At 37.4% G+C, this 20,960-nt stretch overlaps 1 protein-coding gene across 1 annotated transcript; it reads left to right on the top strand.

The window, feature by feature from the left end:
- The first annotated feature begins 2,349 nt into the window (after nt 1-2,349).
- On the top strand, nt 2,350-12,138 carry LOC108727460 (uncharacterized). The gene is made up of 6 exons (XM_018455604.1): nt 2,350-2,379; nt 6,846-6,995; nt 7,084-7,174; nt 7,299-7,402; nt 7,532-7,920; nt 8,197-12,138. Exons 1-6 carry the CDS (start codon nt 2,370-2,372, stop codon nt 11,632-11,634), a joined length of 4,182 nt encoding a protein of 1,393 aa, XP_018311106.1. The 5' UTR covers nt 2,350-2,369; the 3' UTR covers nt 11,635-12,138.
- Nucleotides 12,139-20,960: the final 8,822 nt, after the last annotated feature.

Below are 20,960 nucleotides of genomic sequence, written 5' to 3'. Positions count from 1 at the left end.
GAAATGCGACTGATATTTTAAATAAATATATCGAAAAATGTAAAGCAGCAGAAAGTAGAGGGTGCCATGGAACTTTAAATATAATTGGCAACCTTAATTCTATAAGATATAATTTGTATATTCTTTATATCACGCAGTTCTCTTACTGCACATGTATATATTCTAGTTTCCAGTTCTATACCCTGAGTTAGATGCTTTTTGCTCAAATCTAACTTATTTATCTGCATCGTTACTTATATGTTACATTACAATAGATACAAGTACGATGATCTATTATTATAATTCCAATTCCGTTGCTTTACCATTCAAGCTTCCGATACACATTCGATATACATTCTTACGTTACACATTCGAGAGATAAATGATTCTTCCTTCTGGAATGAAAATGTGATTCATTTAGAATCGCCCGTGCGCCGTTGTATTCGGACACACGATAGCTTTTTCTCTGACTTGGCGTTAGGACGGATGGAGATCGCAGAAAACGATCGATGATTATGCATCGCGAAGCTGCCTCAATTCTCGTTGTATCAATCAAGAGAAAGAAAAGAGGTACTAGTAAAAACAAGGGGAAGGGAGAGATTATAGCGAGGAAAATGAATGAGAGAGAAGGAAACGAGTGAAGAAGATGCGATGTGGAGTAGACTGGGAATGAGCAGAAAGAAAGAAACAAAAGAGGAAAGGTCGAGAGTGGGGAAACCTTTTTTCGGGGAAAAAGAACAGTGGAACGAATGGAAGACGCGTGAAAGAGAGGAAGGGTAGAGAGGGGGAAGGAAGGGGGGAGGGGGGAGAGAGAGAGGGAGAGAGAGAGGGAGAGAGAGGGAGGGAGAGAGAGAGAGAGAGAGAGAGAGAGAGAGACGCAAAGGGCATCCGATGTAAGGGAAAAACAAAATGGGGAGAGAAATAGAGAGAAAGATGGCTAGAGTTGCGAGATAAAGGATGATCAAGAGGGAGCTCAGGGAGAGGTAGAGGGGTAGCTTCTATGAAGAGAAAAAGGTAGAGAAACGCTATACGGGGAAGAAAGGGAAAGCGAAGATAAAAAGAAGAAAGGGAGAGACAAGGGCTCCGAAGAAGAGGGTTTTAGAGTTGGCGAAACCGGGAGGGGGCTGTGCGACAGAGGGATGAGACGCACTGAACAAGAGAACGAAGGGGGAGCTGGTAGTCGTGTACGGTGAACCCCAGCTGGTAACGACCAGCGCGGGAAGGAGACTCGGTGCCGCTGTGCCATGAGAGGGGTAATTCTATGGCGCTGTGTGAGTGCAAGGTACATACTATCCGGTCAGAGAGAGAAAGAGAGAGAAGGAAGGGAAGCTGAAGAGCGAGGAGCGCGAGGAGGTACAGCTGGAAGTGGTGGGAGAAAATGAAGGGGAAACGACCAAACGAGAGCGAGTACATGCAACGATGCGGCGAGGAGAGACGAGGTAAAGGAATGAACCGGCAGAGGTAGTAGAGCTGGTCGCAAACAGTCCACAACAGTCGCGAAGGACAGGAAAGAGAGAGACGGACGATGATGGAGGGAGCCGCCTGCCGCCAGCCGCACTACGCAGCGAGAGCTAGCAGCAGCTAGCAGCTAACGCGAGTAGTAGCAGAAGAGTAGGGGGAGAGCGGATCAGAAGGGTCGGAAAGGACGGGAGGGGAGAAAGCCCGAGAGGGGAGGAAAGGGCATCTCCCGCTCTACTCTCCTATTTAGTTCGGTATGAGACGTCGTCGGTGGAACGTACTGTTGCGCGTTCTCTCTTCGCTCGTGTGGTTCTCGTCCCGCGTTGAGAGCCGTGTCTGCTGCCTGGCAGCAATCGTTAGTTTGCGAACGCGCCGCGCGGCGCTGCTCACCAGCACCAGCACCCGTAACTTTGTGACCGCTCTGCTGCTCGTCGCAATTTCCTCGTTGTCGAGGAGCTACTCCGCGCCAGCGTCTTTTCGAATCATTCGATTTCTCCGAGACAATCGCTGAGTCGCCTCGTGACGAGGCGCAAATCGGTAGGAGCATGAGATATCGTCTAGATCGCGGTTGATCGGTTCGACAATGACGCGCACGACGAATGGCGAGATTGCGCCGTAACACGCGACATCATAGGCTAGCCACCCTGCACAAAGAGAGACCGGGAGGTCCAGGAGCAGGGGGCAGGGGAGAGGGCGAGAGACGTCGTTTCTTCGACGGCTCCGGCTCCGACGCCGACGCCGACGGCGTCGACCGTAGAACGTTCCGTACTTTTCCGTACGTACATCGTGTTGTTGTCGACATCGTTGTGAGAAGCGTGGCGCTTCTCAAGGATTCACTCGCCTGCTGAATCGCAATTCGCGCGCTGGGACTGCTGGGAGCATCTAGTTAAGCGCATTCTTTCTTGCTTCCGTTGACCGCTCCGTAAACTCGCATGTTCGCACGTAAGTATGTATCGATACGCACCAAGTACCTACACCACACTCGCACATATGCACGATACGTCGCGCCGGTTGACGGTGCATACTTGCATACAGAGAGAATTTGCGTTTGTTTTGTGTACCGGGAGATGGAGCAACGGGACGGGACGAATGGACGGACGGACGGACGAACGGACGAGACGATGTTCTCTTCGTCTATTTTCTTTCGTATCCCACGTATTCTCCTTTTTTGCCCTTGTATCTTTTTTTCCACACATACAGCTTCTCTTCTACACTTCTCTTTGACTCTTTCCAGCGTACGTACTTGCATGTATGCGTTTTCTCATTGCCTCGTCCTCGACGGAATCGCACAAGATTCACTCCAATTCACTCGTCTGCGGACAAACACCCCGGAGTAAGCATCGCTGGTGAAATGCGTTTATTAACTACCGGTTTGCCGCCTGCCAGTCGTCGATCACAAAATGTTGAGATGCATTTTCTAATTTCATAGAAGTATATGCTCGATAAGAACGCTTCCTGAAATTAAACGCATTCAGCAAGTATATTTCGTTACTTTTTTTTTTTATTATTGTATGAATGTGAGTAAAATAGTGAATTAAGATTCTTGATCCAGTAAAGTACGGGTTTTAGAATCTTTGCTTAGGAGTTTATCCTCCCTTCTATCCGTTTGTATAGGAATAACTGAAGAAAGTAAAGTAAAAGCTAATTTTTTATTTCGAAAGAACATAATTTTAATAAACGAATTATTTTCCTATGAAAATGTTTCACAGTTTGTTGCTTATAATTCGAATAGCAAAGTATCTACAGTGTAGCTTTTAAAGTTTCATAAAGATTTCTACTTTTCAAAAATAAAATGTGTGTGTGTATGTGTGTGTTTTCAGGAAGCTTTTTGAAATTAGTTATAATTAGTATTAGTCAAGTTTAAAAATTGTAAAACGTTTACAAAGAAATTATTGAATGTTTAAACATTTACAAAAATAAAATCATCACAAATGCTAATTCCATTGCAGAATTCTTAATTTTATCGAAAATCTTAGAAGTTAATTTAGAAAAAAAAAACTAAATATATTTGTAATAGTACAAGAAGACAATTTTCTCACTATGTCGACAAATAACTTGTTTAGTTACAATTATACATTGTATCTATCATGCCTCGCAATCATTGCAAACAAAACTCACAGCATTCACTCGATAGATGATTGGATCTATTCGTTCTTGTCATAGCAAGGCTTAATCGATTCATATTCGATCTTAATTCGTTCATAATCGCGAATTGGTACTAAACAGAAAAGCTTAATTTCTTATCTTTCCGCTTAACGGAAAAGCCAAGTCGCTCCCTCGTTTTTCTCTCGTTTTTCTCTGATCTCTTTAGCCTGTTTTACAATAGGATCGCAAGTAATCCGTAAGAAATTAACCACAATCATAGTCGATTATTTTTCTCATATTCAACTGTGATTGATCAATTTTTACGGCTTATAACTTTCAACCCTATTGTAGAACAGACATTTATCGCTAGACAATTGCGAAAGATAGTTTGGCTTGGTTTTAACGTCATCGAATACTCCGTATTTTTCGCAACTATTAGAGCCACCTACGTATAAATTTATAAATGCTGAGACGATGCTGTTCGAGCGACTTGGATCGTTTCTTTTATCATGAGAATTAAAACTGATAATCGCTTATGTTTGTCAAGCGATAATAACAATGTTATTTTCACGAATCTCATTGTTTTCCTTGACCGTAAATTAATTCAGAATGCATGCATTGTTACGTAGCGAACGTTGGCATAAATATCTCGTTGAAAATATGAAACGTGAAATGCTTATTCCGACAAGATTCCGATGTAAAAAATCTCAAGAAATAAAGAGGAAATCACGGCTTGTCGCGTCGACAGAATTCACACACCTTGGATTAAGGCAGTGTCACGCGACAAGATAGATAGAAAAAAAGTGCATCGTTGCTTTGAGCATTAGCCAATGCTTCGAGAACTCCAACACAAAGGCCGCCTTCAACGTTTGCTTTTGCGCTCATTTTTTTGTGTGATGCGCTGTTTCGCACACGTGGAGTTGACACGAAGATGCTCGCAGCACGTGCTAATTTCCGAAGCACGTGTATCTTTTTGTACATATCAGTGATTCCCTTCGCATTCATTGCGTTACGTGGACGCAGCGAATTTTGAGATGGTACTTTTATCGAGAATTGCGATAGTTTTTTACATGGAGTATTCGATGACGTCTATCGAAAATGTCGTAGCTGTACATTTGGGCTCAATTGCAATCGTTTCTCAAATCCAAATTATCTAAAATATAATATTTATCAGTGTCACATATTATATTATCAGACTTGATTACAAGATTCAAAATATAGTATCGATATCGAAAAAATTAAAATTATAACGAATAAGATGGTGATGGGTAAAAGGTACCCCCCTTCCACCACAAGAGATTTTTTAAATCTCTAAACTGTGTACTTCTCAGCTTTGACAACATTTGTAAAATTAATTTGTAAAAACAATCGCGTGTACTCACCTCTTATACTGTCTACAAGACTCGTAGATCATTTTACTAAAACGAAAAGTATAGTAGGCGAAAACTGAGATTACAATGTTGTTTACGCGTTTATATTATCATGTACCTAATGATTGTAATGCATCATCTATTATGACATTATTAATATTTGATCGTGAGATATTATTTGGAATATATGTATTTTTCGTTCAGTTTCGCAACTGGAGTCCGCGCCGCGTTTTCGCGTTCCCGCGTTTCATTTGCCGTGGTGAGAATTTCGCTCCTCTTCTCTTGGAGCAGTTCGATATAAATAGACATAGTACTAGACATCGCAAAACGCGATATATACTCGAGACATGCTTCAGGAGCGCAACTTCTAATTCTAATAGTAACTAAAGGTTCCCGAAAATCTTTTATACCTTTTTCTTACGATTACAATGTTGTTTACAGTTTACACAATACTTGACTTCCAGTTGCGTAAACCATGTGCACGCTTCGATCACATAAATAGAATTATTATAATCTGCGACGCGAATGCATCCTACAAAACGTCTTGCGTCTTATTCTTGTTCCGATTTTGCGATTTCCTTCAATTTCTTTAGATTATTTCCGATTTTCTTTTTATGAAAATAAGAAAAAGACGGAGCTCGTATTGAATAATGGACGCTACAACGAAAAAAAGGGTTTTGATGTAAATGGCGGAATCTGTTTTCTTTGGCGACACATGTATTCGCGTTAACAACGATGCGCGTGTTGCTGGTTATCAGTTTGGCGATATGGAACTTCCATACTTATGTATGCCATTAAAAGAGGAAAGAGGGCCAGAAAAATTGTAAGATTCGAAATTTTTCATGTATCTAACGAATGTTATGCGATAACTAGGTGAGTCGAGCTTATCGTCGGGCCGTAAAATACTACGATATTCGATCAATACCGTCAGGTATATTCGACGGGCGTGCACACACGCAAATGTATATCACGTTGCAAGGGACGTTTGGCGGTTTAACCGCGCCAGCGGGTAAGCGGAAAAATGGAAAGGGCGATTCTAAACAGAGATGGAAATAGGGAACGCGTACCCGTATATACTATACGGACGGGCTTGAGCGGACTTTAGGGGGAACTGGCGGGCAACAACGGGACAACCGGATAGCTACCTGAGAAACCTTTGGAAAATTCAGCTAGACATAATGATAAATCGCTGGCACTTCTGTATCAAAACTTGAGTTGCGAATACAGCTGAGTTGGGAAATTTCATATATTTTCACAGAATGCCAAAAAAATATCACGAGAGACTAGGTTTTTCGTATGCTTTTCAACTTGCTTTTCAATTGAAGTGTACTTTATCGATAATATCGTTCAAGAAATATATATAATTCTCATCTATACCTATGTAGTTTCGTACTTATTTAATATTTGAACTTTGTTTTTTTACGTATAATTATGGCAAATGAACAAATTGGAGCTTGGCAATTATATTTTTATTAACTCTGTCATATTATTTTCTTTTAATAAAAAAAAAATGCATGTAATTTTACATGGAAATTACATGTCTATGACCGGAAAATTACCTAAATATAATTGGAAATTTACAATTTCCAGTAAATTCCCAATCATATTTGTGTAATTTAAGTAATTTTCCAATCATAAACATGTAATTTCCATGTAAAATTACATGCATTTTTATCAGTGTAGAAATAATATATACAATGTTCATAAAAGGTAACAACTAAAATTTTATAGTAAATTAGGGAAGATGATTAAATGAAATAAATTGCTATAAACATATGTATCTAAAGACGCTTTGTATAATAAAAAAATGATAAGATACCTGTGCAATTAAATATAGAAATATACTGTTTACATACTAGAATAATTCCAAATAATTATAGCTAATTGAACACTCTAATATTGAAGTATTGAATTAATAAATTGATAATTAACAAGTTGCATTTTTCTTTACAGACTTCGTGCCTTGCAATTTATTTGCACATGAAAAAATGGCTAGTATAGGCAAAAGAACACTCTTGCGTGATGTCAATCCACATCTAATATGCCTATTATGCCGAGGTTATCTTATAGATGCCACAACCGTGGGGGAGTGTTTACATTGCTGTAAGTAAAATCGAAATTTAAGTAGCGCACGCGTTTAGATTTTTTTATTGGATTGACACTATTAAAATACTCTATTTTTGTTATTCAGTTTGTAAAAGCTGCATCTTGAAGTATCTCAGTACAGCAGCGCATTGTCCATTGTGCAAACATGCGATCAACAAGGCGAAACCAAATTTCAAGTATGATAATAATTTTTTGATAATTTATACAAGGATTTACACCATCTATTCGAATTTTTGTAATGATAATAAACGATCAGATTATTACTTCTGGAGAGTGTTTAAGATCGCGATCTTTTTACAGAGCTGACAAAGCGTTACAAGATATTGTATATAAATTGGTGCCCGGATTATACCATAGGGAAATGTTAAAGAGGAAAGAATTTTACAAGAAGCATTCCGAACACGGTAATTGGTCGTTCTAAGTTTGCACTAGACTGTATAACGTCTGTATTTCCGTATATTAATAAAATAATATTCTAAACATTAAATTTTAAACAATATGTGTTAATTAAATCTTAATTTTCAAATGATTAGCAAACTTGGCAACGCCCGAGCAACGCGGCGAGGATGTAAGCGGACGTTTAATATTTAATCCAGAGGATGTAGTGAGTTTAAGCTTGGAGTACCTACCACCTGGAGCAGACCCGTTGACTATATTGAGTACCAACGACATGGATACAAATTACTTGAACAATTCAAATAATACTAATAATAATAACAGTAATTACAACGATAATATTGTTAACAACAGAAGATATTTACAATGTCCGGCTCTAGTAACTGTTGCACACCTGAAAAAATTTATAGCAATGAAGTACAGCGTTGACGTAACGAGATACACCATCGAGATTTGCCATCGACGCGCGACACTTCCCGAAAACTGGACTCTTATGGACGTTGCTTATATTTATGCGTGGAAAAGGGTTTGTATCATGTCATTAATTTCTTAATCAAATATTTAGCTTTTCGATTTTTGCGAAATAGATAGGTATAGTAGATATATAAATTTGATCAATGGGACAATAACTAGACTAGAATATATGTGGGACTAGATTAAGATTAAGTGATTATATATGGGATTATATTCTTGTAGTATATATATCTGTTATACATATATAACTACACTACCTTATGATTCACATATTTTGTATCAATTATATAAAAGAATTTTACTATTATTTAAATTGTCTTTCATACAGATTGCACCGATGAGGTTTTTTTATCGAGTGGCACAAGAGGAACAAAGACTCGAAGCACCGTTGCATCAAAGACCATCGACTCCGGGACTTGGAGCTCGGGAGTGTTTGCCACCGAATGAGCCGCAGAACGACAGTAATCCAGAGAGTAATCCCGTTAACCATTTAGAAACTTCTAGATTAGAGATTAAATCTACAAGCGGCAGTGTTGAGACAGTATCAGCAAAAGATTTGAACAAAACTGCCAATGACGAGATAATCTCATTCGTGGATTATAAGCAAACAACAGTCAAGGTGAACAAAGAAAAAAATGAAGAAAGCAAAATGACGATAACTACTGTGTCTGTAACGTCGTCGATATTAACGACAACAAACGTTACGAGTACGGTGACCACCACAACGACGAATGCATCTCCTTTATCAGAGACGAACACATCTCCTTCGATAGGTAACGATTTGAATAAGCAAATAAAGAGTCCAATCAAGATACTGAAAAATCCAGACGGAAGATACGAGGTTAAAAATTCTGCCGCTGCTACGGATGTCAAGAGTCCTACGAATCCTGAGTTTAGTGTTGTGAATTCTAACGGTGTAAAGATAACGCTAAAGCAGTGTTCGCCACCGCAGAATAGTAGTGCGAAAAAACCAAGAGTCATAAGCAATATTCTATTGCGTTGCGCCCAAACGGAGAAAGATACGCCATCAGGTGCGTTAATGATCCAGCCATTGCAGCAAGAGCAAGATAAGGACAAACTTACCACAACAAGTCCGATGCCAGGTAAACAGGAAAAGCAACGACGTAAAGTAACTTTCATGGATCGATCTCTGACGTCTGAGAAGACTTCTCCTATTACCAATGTTACCGTGCCGAAAACTGCATTGAAAAAACCGGCGGAACAGCAGGACAAGAAGCAGTTCCTACAAGGTTTTCAATTGACCGCTAGAGAACCATCAATGCCGGACGATAGCACACCTCTCTCTCAAGATATTAAGGTTGCAATGAACATTGAAAAACGAATATTGAATATGGAAGAATCTTTTAAAAAGAAAGATTCTGACGAAATCAAGAAGAAAAAGAATGACATTGAAAACACCGGCTCGAGCGCGAATAATAGTACTACCATGACAAATATGATTGCGAAACGTGTTTCTGATGAACGCGCGTGTAATTCAGGAACAAGTTTAAACAGCACGAATATCATGAGCGGCAATCATGCCGTCAAAACAGACGTATATACCTTCCCAAGTGATCCGTCAATTGTTCCAGCTGGAGCAGTCAAGAGGAAGTGTCCTCCGGGTGTACCGATTGCTGACTTAAAGCGTCGAAAAACACCGCAACTAGTGCAGAGACAGGAAACTAACAAGAAACAAAACGTTTCCCAATGTAATTCTGTTATTAACAAGCATACTTCTTCCACGGAACATGTAGTTCCTATAAATAGAGCGATCAATGTGACAGGAGATCAAGATGCCGGATCGAGCCGTATATCCAATGTAAATAACACGAAAGCATCGACTGGTCCATTGCTTTCGAACGATACTAGAGACCTACTAGTGGACGGCTATGGTTTGAATATTCCAGCGAGTTTGAGCATAACACTAACTTCACCCAAATCTCCGGGAACTTCTGGACAATTCGTCGAATCCAACGATTCCAGTGATAATAGTCGGAAGGTTGCTATGGGCAAAGTAAATCCCAGCATCACGTTGAACGATTGTTCGGTTGATCCACGCGTGTTGAAGGCTCTGAAGACTGGACAGATTAGAATGCCAACTACTTCGCCGAAAGTTAAATCAACAACAGCAGTGACGGCGACAACAACGGTGGCGGCGGCGGCGGCGGCGGCGGCAAAACAGACGATGACTATGATGATGACCGATCGTGGAGAGGTAGCAAATCAACAACGTATGACACCACCTGCTGTCAAACGAAAAAGAGAATATGAATCGTCCAAGGATATTCTGGATTTGAGTGGAGGTAATAAAAAGATGGACATACATCCTCTGAGAATTCCACAGCCGGGAACAAAACTTAATAAAACTAATAAAATTATGGTAAATAGAGATAATATGCAACCAGGAGGTATCTCCGACCAAGGTCAAGTGGTGACGCTGATGAGTGGTCACAAATATTACCGAGCGCCGCCAGGCTCTTTGACACCCGCTGCTCATCGCGTCAATGATTGCCCGCTATCGCCATCGCCATCGCGTACACCTGTCTATGCGCCGTCTTTCAGTAGCCTCAATCGATCAAACTCAGATCTTTCGTCTGTCTTCCCGAGTCTGCCGAGTCTCTACGCTCTTCATCAGGCGCCAAATCTTCAGCAGTTTCAAATGGATACAGCACGGTTGAAATTGCGACCTATTGTAGGAAGTGGAGTAATGTCTGCGATTGGAAATGACAATGTTAATCTCAATATTAGTGGTATATCAGGAAAGAGTCACCTGGCCGCTCAGTGTGCACCTATTAAGCCCGCAAGATCTTCCGTGGCACCCTTAGCGGTTCCCATCAACAAGCAACAACCTATTGAAAAATCCTCAAACATCAATGTTAACCGAACAGTCCCGATTGTTGATTCAAACAAGCCTTCAGCTTTTCGTAACAATGAAACTCTCGAATCCACAGATGGAACTTCTCATGTCCAAAAGAGATACGCTTTGAATGTTGGAAACACAAATAATAGATTTTTTTCGCGGAATGAATGTGCGAAAAATAATGATCAAGCCACCAATGAGACAATCAAGAATTCGAATACAGAGTCCAAAAATGAAATCATTAATACTAATGATAATTCGGTGCAACAGCAGGAGCAACAGCATCGCGAAGCAACGAGTCCTAATATCGTATCATCAACGGCTTCACCGTCACCACCTCCTGGCAATGATGGCATGATGAACGCGAAGAATGAGGGTAGCGCTAAGAACGGTAGCACCGGTATCAACGATAACAATTCGAATGGAAGTAATAACAAACAAAAGAGTACCAGTTCCGAAGTGACGTGCAGCAAATCACCGGATAGTCCGGATTCCAGTTCGATCACAATAGAGAATTCGGGGACAAGTAAGAGCTTAATTTTAACGGATCGGGAAATGCCAACGGACGCCCACACGTCGTTGGATACGGTTAAAGCTTCGGAATCGGCCGTGAATAAAGATAATAGTACTGTTGATGATTCGACCGTTACTGACGACAAGAATAAGTTTGCCAATAAATCGGAAGCAAGTGAAATCGCGGAACAATTGACCTCTGTGCAAAAAAAATTGCTAGCAGTTTTTCCTTCAACTGATTGGGCGAAGAATCCTGTAGCCGCTGAACACTTGGGAAATTTCCTCAAGAGTTTGAATGCCACGATAAAAAGCGAGGAATTTGTCGAAGGATCCAAGACAAAGAAAATCAATCAGAAAATTATCGGAAATGACGATAATAATAAGAAGCGGTAATGACACATCTTTCATGAGAGATTGAAAGATTTTTCAAGACAATTTCAAGCGATCGTACGATTCATACGACAAAAACGATGTCAAACTTATATCATTTTGTGTGTAATGGGTTTCATTTTGATTGAAATCCATTCCGAACAATTCCATAATACGTGTCCAGGATTTATAATTTTGACAAAAACTTTCAGTTTTTTTTATTTTGATTAGACTTCTTGTTATAGGCTGGAAGTTTCATTGAATTTTATCTAGTTTTCTCATATGCAGAAAACAATGATGAGAAAAATATATGGCCTGCCGAGTACAGATAAATTCTAAGACGCTGTCATACAAATCGGAAGATGCACAAAATTATTTTTAATTGAAATGTGTACAATTATTACAATTCATGTGAGAAAAGACTCTTACGGATGAAAATAATTATTTCGTTATATGATATACGTATATTATAGAATACATGAAATATATAGTGTAAAAAACAATAGATCGAGAATAGGTAATTATTCAGAATGGGGGAGGCAGCTCCGATGACCTTGACCTTGACATATGTTGTCAAGTTCATGACCCTGAGTGACCTTCAATAAGTTTCAGCCGTCCTTCGTTAAAAAGTTATGAACAAAAAAAAGTTACGAAAATAACTTCTTATTTCTGCTATATATACAATATTAACTACTATTCTGCACACATGTTTTGATTTTCCACGCGAAGTGTGGACTGTCACCCTCCCTCCCTCCTGCAAAGGGGCACGACTTTCACCTTCGACTCTCACCCCCCTCCCTCCTGCAAAGGAGCGCACAAGGAGGAAGTGAGAGTCGAAGGTGAGGTCGTGTGCCCCTTTGCAGAGGTGAGAGTCGTGCGCTGCTTTGCAGGAGGGGAAGGGGCTGAGAGTCGAGGGTGAAAGTTGCATAAAACTGGAGATGCTGGAGGTCTTTCAGGGACATGATCTTGACGACTCTCACCCTCCTCTCTCCTGCAAAGGAGCGCACAAGGAGGAAGTGAGAGTCGAAGGTGAGGTCGTGTGCCCCATTGCAGGGGTGAGAGTCGTGCGCTGCTTTGCAGGAGGGGAGGGGGCTGAGAGTCGAGGGTGAAAGTTGCATAAAACTGGAGATGCTGGAGGTCTTTCAGGAACATGATCTTGACGACTCTCACCCCCCTCTCTCCCCTGCAAAGGGGCACACGACCTCACCTTTGACTCTCACCCCCTCCTCCCCCCTGGAAAGGGGCGCATGACTTGCACCTTCGACTTCCCTCCCCAAGGGGCGCACGACTTTCGCCTTCAACTCTCACCCCCCCCCCCCCCTCCCTGCAAAGGGGCGCTCGACTCTCATCTCCCCTCCCCCCTGCAAAGGGATGTACAACTTCCATAATCATACTGTTATACGGGTTTCGATTTTCTACGCGAAGCGACTCTCACTCCCTCACCTCTCCTCCTCCCTGCCTCGGGGCAGAACAAATATATAGAATGTGTTTGTTTTCATTTTTGAAATTATACTGATCATACACTATCAATATTACGAGGGGGTGAGAGTCGTACGCCCCTTTGCAGGGGAGAGAGGGGGTGACAGTCGCTTCGCATGGAAAATCAAAGCATGTGTACAGAATAGTAGTTAATATTGTATAGTATATGTAGCAGAAATAAGACGTTATTTTCGAAACTTTTTTTGTTCATAACTTTTTAACGAAGGACAAGCGACGGCTAAAACTTATTGAAGGTCACTCAGGGTCATGACCTTGATAACATATGTCAAGATCAAAGTCATCGGAGCTGTCTCCCTTATTCTGAATAATTACCGAGAATATTATTTTTTCAAAATTTTTAAAAATAAATCTTTCACATGTACTGAAATGATATCTACATAAAGTAATCTATATACACAGATTATACACATTACTAGTTCGAAAACTTGTAACATTCCAGAAGAAAGAATCCGTTACTTTAACTATTTTTTTTTAACCCGAGAATTTTCTTCGCTGATGCACACATATGTACGAGTATAGATTAAAAAATCTTTTTAAATCAATGATTTAACTGATTAATATTGAAATAGCAGGGAATGGAAGTAACTCGTTATTTGTAACGAAGTTACAGTTATAAGTTACTTTTTTGATAACTTTACTAGTAACTGCGTTATTTTTTTTTGTTAATTATAACGGTAACGTAGTTACGTTTTTTGGTAACGGTAACGAATTTCATAATTACTTTTATCGTTACTTTGCACACGATTAGATACGGTTTGATTGGACATAAGCCACTCATAGCGCTTGAGATTAGAAAGCCCCTAGGCACTTGTCCGCCGTGATAGATGGTCGTCGATTTTAAAAAAGTAACGAAAAAGTAACGTAAAATTATTTTCTGAAGTAACGGTAACTGTAACGAGTTACTTTTAAAAATTGGTAACGATAACTTGTTATTTTTTCTACTCGGTAACGAGTAACTATAACTTGTTACTTTTAAGAAGTATCTTTCCATTCTCTATGAAATAGCTTATCAGCAAATGAGTTTATCAACATCTTGTATATTTTAAGGCAATGTTTTCAACGTTTACTACTAAAGTTGGATCCTGATAAAATAACTGGCTCAGTATCTATCCGATTAAAAATACTCCAATCTCTGTATTCTTAATACGTCGGGACCAAACTTCTTATTCTTAACATTTTTCGTCTAATGGCCTTACTCTAATAGCATATTAAAAAAAAATGAAGTCATTTACGTGTAAGCCTGAAACACAAACAGAAACGTACAGAATACAACGTACAAGAATAACAGATTTCAAATCAGAAATCGTATATTTTAGTATACACGGTATCGTATTTTCCATTTAAAGACACAAATCAATATAAGTGTCGTTTTGTCTTTGTTACTCATCGAGGAAAGATAGAATGATATTTGTATCAATTTGTGTCACTCCACAGTTTCTGATATAATAATCTGATATAACAATAAGTTTCTGATATAACAATAAGTTGAAATCTGCTATTCCCTGTTGCCTGTGTTTTAGAGGTGTGCGAATTAGTTCGAATTCGAATCAAATCGAATCAAATCCACTGTGGATTCGATTCGATCTGAGAGATTCGAAACCGAATAGTTCGAAATTTCGAATCACTCGACTATTTTATATGTTTATTTATGCGACTCTCCTCTCTTTCTCTCCCTCTCCCCCCCTCTCTCTCTTTCTTTCTCTGGTCGCTATCTCCTGCGACCAATTTTGTATCAGCGCTTGTCAATCTTCGTGTAAGTGCGTGCGCTTATTGGCTTACTTTGCGAAGAAAATGCTATTCATTTTTTAAAATGCTATTCATTTTGTTTGCAAAGTAAATGAAACTGAAATAATGGTACAAATGTAGCACAACAATTATCTGTCAGTATGTGAAAATTTGATTCGAATTCGATTCGTTTGCGAATGAAAAGAATTCGATTCGATTCGATTCGGCGTAAAGATTTCAGATTCGATTTGATCCGTTTTCGAACATGTTGTTATAGATTCGATTCGATTCGATTCAATCTTACAAATATTTGATTCGCACACCTCTACTGTGCTTTTCAATTGTATTTTATTCATTTCCTTACTCTACGTATGATTATGTGTATGATTACATACAAATATAAATATAGGTAACAAATATACAAGGTGTTTGGAATTTAAATGTTTTTTTTGTGTAGGGGATCGATAAATTAAAAAAAATGTCTTGTAAAGATATGCTCGTTTTTGCTTCATTTTGGAGAAAATTTCAAAAAAGATAAAACGTTGTTTCGTTCTCGTACTGGCTCTGAAGTATTATAGTCGCTGAAATCGTGCAGGAAAACAATAATAATAATTTCGTTTTCAGGTGAAAACTTTTTTACATTTCTGTCTTTTTCCTGTAAATTCGTCAGTTACTCATCAGAAGTCATCGAGTGAATTACTCCTGTCACAATACGCCGCGTACGATGGATTGGACCGATTGGACTTGGAGGAGTCATATCTTGACCGATCACCTGATTTAATACCACTGGACTTTGCGTAGGGAACCCTGAAGCAGGAAGTTTATTCGTTGTCAATCAACTCAAGAGAACAATTGAAAAATCGAATCGAGGCTGTAGTGCACCAAATATCATCAAATCAGTGTTTGGCTACAACACGAGCTGTTGGTACTAGATGCACTGCTTGCATTGCTGCAAGAGGTCAACATTTTGAACAATATCTACATCAAGGAAGTGAATAAATACAACGTGAATAAGTAATGAGAAAGTACAAAAATGAAAATTACGTTTTGTATTTTTTGCGATTTTCTTCAAAACAAACCAAAAACGAGCATATCTCACAGAACTTTTTTTCTTAGTTTATCGATCCCCTACACGCTCCCGAAGTTTTGACATTCAAATTCCAAACACCCTGTATAAAATGGTAAGAAAAAGCTTAAGAATATGGAGATTCGGCTGTAAGTAGCAGTGAATTATATCTGTTTACAGCTGTCTAGAAAGATAACAAAAAGCCAAAGGTAATCCAAGCTGAAATAAATTGCAAACCGTATTCGCATCCAATATTTCGCATTTTCTTTAATATAAGTTCAAAATCATCTACATGTTAAACGTACAATTTTTCTAATAACAGACAAATCTTATTAATTCATATCAAGTGCTAGGAAATTAAAAATTTCGAGCATTTTTGATCTTCCATTTTATACGTCAACACTATCAGACTCTGATTAAAATAGATATAGACTCGAATCCGAGAAGCAGACAGATTTAAAAACTAAAGATAGCTATTACAAAATTTAAGACATGTTTATAAAGCTACAATTTTGTAGATAACATTTTATATTATTCTTGTATACCACATATAAAACAAATTTATGAAGAATGGATATTTATAGGATCTTTCATAGAATTGCGAATTGTTAATAAAATATATTTTAATGTATCAAGCTTTTATTATCTTATCTATAGCTGTCTATATTTTATTATATAATGTATGTCGCACTAAATCGAATATGAATATTTTATATAGATGCGAATACAGTTCTATATATGTATTATGTATACACATACAAATCCGAACAATATTCTTGGAAAATGAATCTTTCAACCAAGTGCTATTGTTAATATCTTAAATTTATTTCTTATGTTACGTTTTATGCATTAGTAACATGCGTAATATCAATATGATGTATGAATTGTTGCATACGTTATGCGATCACACGCAATGCGTTTGTATTATATTAATTATTGTATTATTTGGTATTGTATATATTTATAATTATTATAATAGCAAGAGAACGGGACAAATTTTTGCCTCGAAATTCCTGTTACTTTATGAATCGGTAGTTGGTTCAGTGTTTAAATATTAATTTACAAGAAAAAGTAAGACCATGTATTATAATTTTAAAAAATACATCGTTCATATATACTTGAATATACAATGAAGTACACATTCATATTGTGCGAACTCATTAGAATCGAATTACGTTCCTATTGTAAATTTTTCTTACAATTTTTTATTCAAATAATTACAATAGAAATGTGCTCTTTTTATTTTTAATTTTACATGTTGGACGATGTAAAATAGTGAAAGAGTATCTAATAGATATATAACAAAATTTTTTATATATACGAGTATTCAGTTAATTTACATTATCGACATTTTATCGTGTATTAATTTGTACAATTTTTATGTTATATCTTCCTTTTAATAAATTTTCCTCTAAAATAAATTAATTTTCTCTATTTTTTTATATTTCCCTCAAATCTCAATTTATACGTAATATCTCAATGTCTATCAATAAATTATCTATACATTAATTAATTTTTTTTATTAATGTTATAAACAGGTCTGCATAAGATAAATCTAGTATTTTACGTATTTATTGAATAGGTAGTAATAGAGTATTCAGTTGAAATTTACACAAAGTAGTTAGCTCCTTTTTAGCAATTTTTAATAATAAAATTCATATACGAAGAAAGTCTGGAAAGTTTTGAACCTAACATAGAAACAAGTACTTTTTCGATAAAAATTCAGTTTTATTTTTCAACATAGTCTCCCCTGCTGCAAATTCCCATGGGTTTTTTCATAGGTTCCTATAGAGGACTATAAGATTCTGTAAGAGCTTGTGTAGTTACCTATAGGGTATACGTAGGACATCCATAGGAATGCAATAGGTACCCACAGGAATGTGGACAGATGCTTCATGAGAACTAAAAGGATCTGTAGGATATCACAGTTTGACATATAGTAACATGTAGACGTACGTAAGACAGTGGGAAGATATCCCATGGGAACTGAAAGTGCCTATAGGCTACCATAGGATAATGATATATACACATCTCTGTCCTATGTGCACCTACATGTTCCTATACGTTCCTATACAAAATGTATCCTATAGGCCTTTAATTCCCATAGGCATCTCTTCCGCATTCCTATGGGTACCTATACTAACTTGAGAGAATAATTCATAACTCTTAAAAACTGGAAGCCACGATAATAATTAATTAATAAACGAGGTACGTTCCACGTCGGGTGAAAAAAAATCCTGATTGTCATAAGAAAAATAATATACTCATATAACTTTTTTGGGTCACCAAACGCATCTTGTTTATCACATATGACCTTCAATTTTTGGAGTAATGGAAAAATTATCTTAGATTTTCACGTGGAATTACACCAGTCGGCTGTTACAGCATTTTGTATACACACTCAAATATGTATATTATAGGAACTACAAGATGTCTCAGAATATTTGTGACTATTTTGGGACTATATACAGGGTGTCTCAAAATATTTGAAACTATTTTCGTATGCAGATAGAGCGGATTAAACTGAACCGAAAGATCCTCTATCATTTTGCAATTTTCGCAATTGTTACCCAATGAGCAGAATGTCTAAAATCGACGCATGAGACAACTTTAAGATATCTTTAAAAGTTCTTTGAAAAACATCTTTAAAATATGTTAAAGAATTTCGAAAAATATCTTAAAGTTGTCTTATGCATCGATTTACCCGCTTATTCGACAATCTTTAGAAAATAATATCTCGTTAACTATTGTGAAAATTGCAAAATGATACAGAGTTTTTCGACTCACAAGTCAGTTTAGTCTATTTTATCTGAATTTTATACGAAAATAGTCCCAAATATGGGACATCCTGTATATCATTTAGGTCCGATTGCATCCGTTATTTTGATTTTAAGTAAAAGTTTAAAACTCTCTTCCTCTCTCTCGGTCGGCTTGAGAGAGAGAGAGAGAGAGAGAGAGAGAGAGAGTTATACGCCTCGCTCAAAGTCAAAGTAATGTTGATGCAATCGGGCCTTACTCACATAAGAGAAAGAAAAGAAATACTTCATAAATGTTTATTTGTTTACTTAATAGAAGTAAATATACTTACAATTATATATAGGATATTTGTTATATTAATTCTGCGCTGCTTATAATTAAAGATCATATTTATATATAAAGAACATATACATATACAGTGAGTACAAAAAGTATTCGTACACAGAGAAAATATTTTTTAAAAAAACTTTATTTTTAAAAAGTAAATATTATCCAACGAGAAATGAGTCATCGAATTGATGTCGAATCGATACGATGATTTCAATTGACGTCGATTCGACATTTAATTGACGATCATTTCATGTTGGATAATTAACATTTTATTCACAAAGATTAAAATAGACTGTATGTTTCTTAAAATTATACATACCAAAAAGATGAATACTAATTATAGAAAATATATCATCTAAAAAATAAGTGAAAATTAAAAATTGTATTGTTTGGATGCTCAAAAAGTATTCATACAGTCCAGAAGTTTAGCTTCTAAAATCAGGAATACATACGAAGCACATTTGTTAGAACAGAATGTATTCATTGTATAAAATTGCTAATTAAGACTTATTTTCTATAAATAAGACTTTTTTTATAACAAATTTCCTTGTACGAATATTTTTTGCTCTCACTGTATATATAAACACTTTTAATAATTAACAATATGGCACTGGAAAGAGAAGTTTCTTTAGAATAACGAAATATGTATGGTATATTGAATTTGAATAGTGATAAAAAAATTCTGAATTGTAATAATCTCGTTTTTTAGAGGTGGAGTAGACACGTCGTTAATAGTGATACAAATTTACACATAGTGATATGTATTTTTTGTGTTCATTTATTTCCACATATTAACGCAAATTGTTTTTATATCCGCAACAGGTATACCACCTTGATCAAAAAGTTCCCGGAATTATCATCAGGTGATGCTCTGAGTCAGCTGATTTGAGTTCTGTTTTTTTGGTTAGGTTGCCACATCTATCATTGACATTTCCATCAAATTTTATCGCCATAGCTTGACATTTGTAAAAGTTACGCCATCTTGAGTACATCTACCTCTGCACGGTTTTCGATTTTTTACAGTTTTAAAAATGGAGTTGAATTTGCAACATCCGTGAATTTTTGACCAAGAACGAAACGAATACCATCCAACAGCCATCGAATTCATCCAATATGGCTCCCTGCGATTTTTTTCTGTTCGATCGAGTCAAAAAACCATTACGAGGAACGCGTTTTAAGCCGAAAGGAGGTAATGGAAAAATCGAAAACCGTGCAGAAGTAGATGTACTCAAGACGGCGTAACTTTTACAAATGTCAAGCTATGGCGATAAAATTTGGTGGAAATGTCAATGATAGATGTGGCAACCTAACCAAAAAACAGAACTCAAATCAGCTGACTCAGAGCATCACCTGGTGGTAATTCCGGGAACTTTTTGATCAAGGTGGTAGTTTCGCATATATTATTTATGCGCTCGTATGTAAACAGATGATTTCTGCAATAAGGTCGGTGCGTATGATGTGAACAAAATTTTTGTCATTTAAACGAGCAAAGGAATCATCGGATCACGCATTTTTCTGGAGTGCAGACATGTATAACCATCTATCTTTCACTACTTTGGTGTAACGCATAGCATTACGCAAGTTCTGGTTATCTAGAATTACATCCGAGGTAAGGAAAGTAGGCCTGCCGAAATATCGAGTATCCTCGTATTTATAATTCGCTGGTACTTTGTTAGTTAATTGCATATAAAAATTATTAACCGCTGGTTTGCTTTTTGACAGGACAGCGATACTAACCAGTTCAACTGCTTTGCGAAATAAAATACTCCTACAGATTTGATAAGGGATGCCTTTTGCATTTTGTATAGGGTAACTCCGGCAAATACGCCGCGCTGGGATTTACGCCGCAGAAGTCAGAAAAAATAGAAAGAGTGGGGGTAATTTTCCCGTAACTACTCTGTTACATGCCTTTATGTTATATTAGTATTGTGTTATGATTTCAACTTCTTACTGTTAATATTAATGAATTTAT

The sequence above is a fragment of the Mycetomoellerius zeteki genome, unplaced genomic scaffold (genome assembly GCF_001594055.1).
Source record: "Mycetomoellerius zeteki isolate Tzet28-1 unplaced genomic scaffold, Tzet1.0 scaffold492, whole genome shotgun sequence".
NCBI classification, from domain to species: Eukaryota; Metazoa; Arthropoda; class Insecta; order Hymenoptera; family Formicidae; genus Mycetomoellerius; species Mycetomoellerius zeteki.
Note: the sequence above shows the minus strand (reverse complement) of the source record. Positions and strands in the feature narration are given on the sequence as shown.

Coding starts and splice junctions, on each gene's coding strand:
- LOC108727460 (XM_018455604.1), top strand. Junction 7,175..7,298: donor AAGGCGAAACCAAATTTCAA/GTATGATAATAA, acceptor ATCTTTTTACAG/AGCTGACAAAGCGTTACAAG. Junction 7,403..7,531: donor CAAGAAGCATTCCGAACACG/GTAATTGGTCGT, acceptor TCAAATGATTAG/CAAACTTGGCAACGCCCGAG.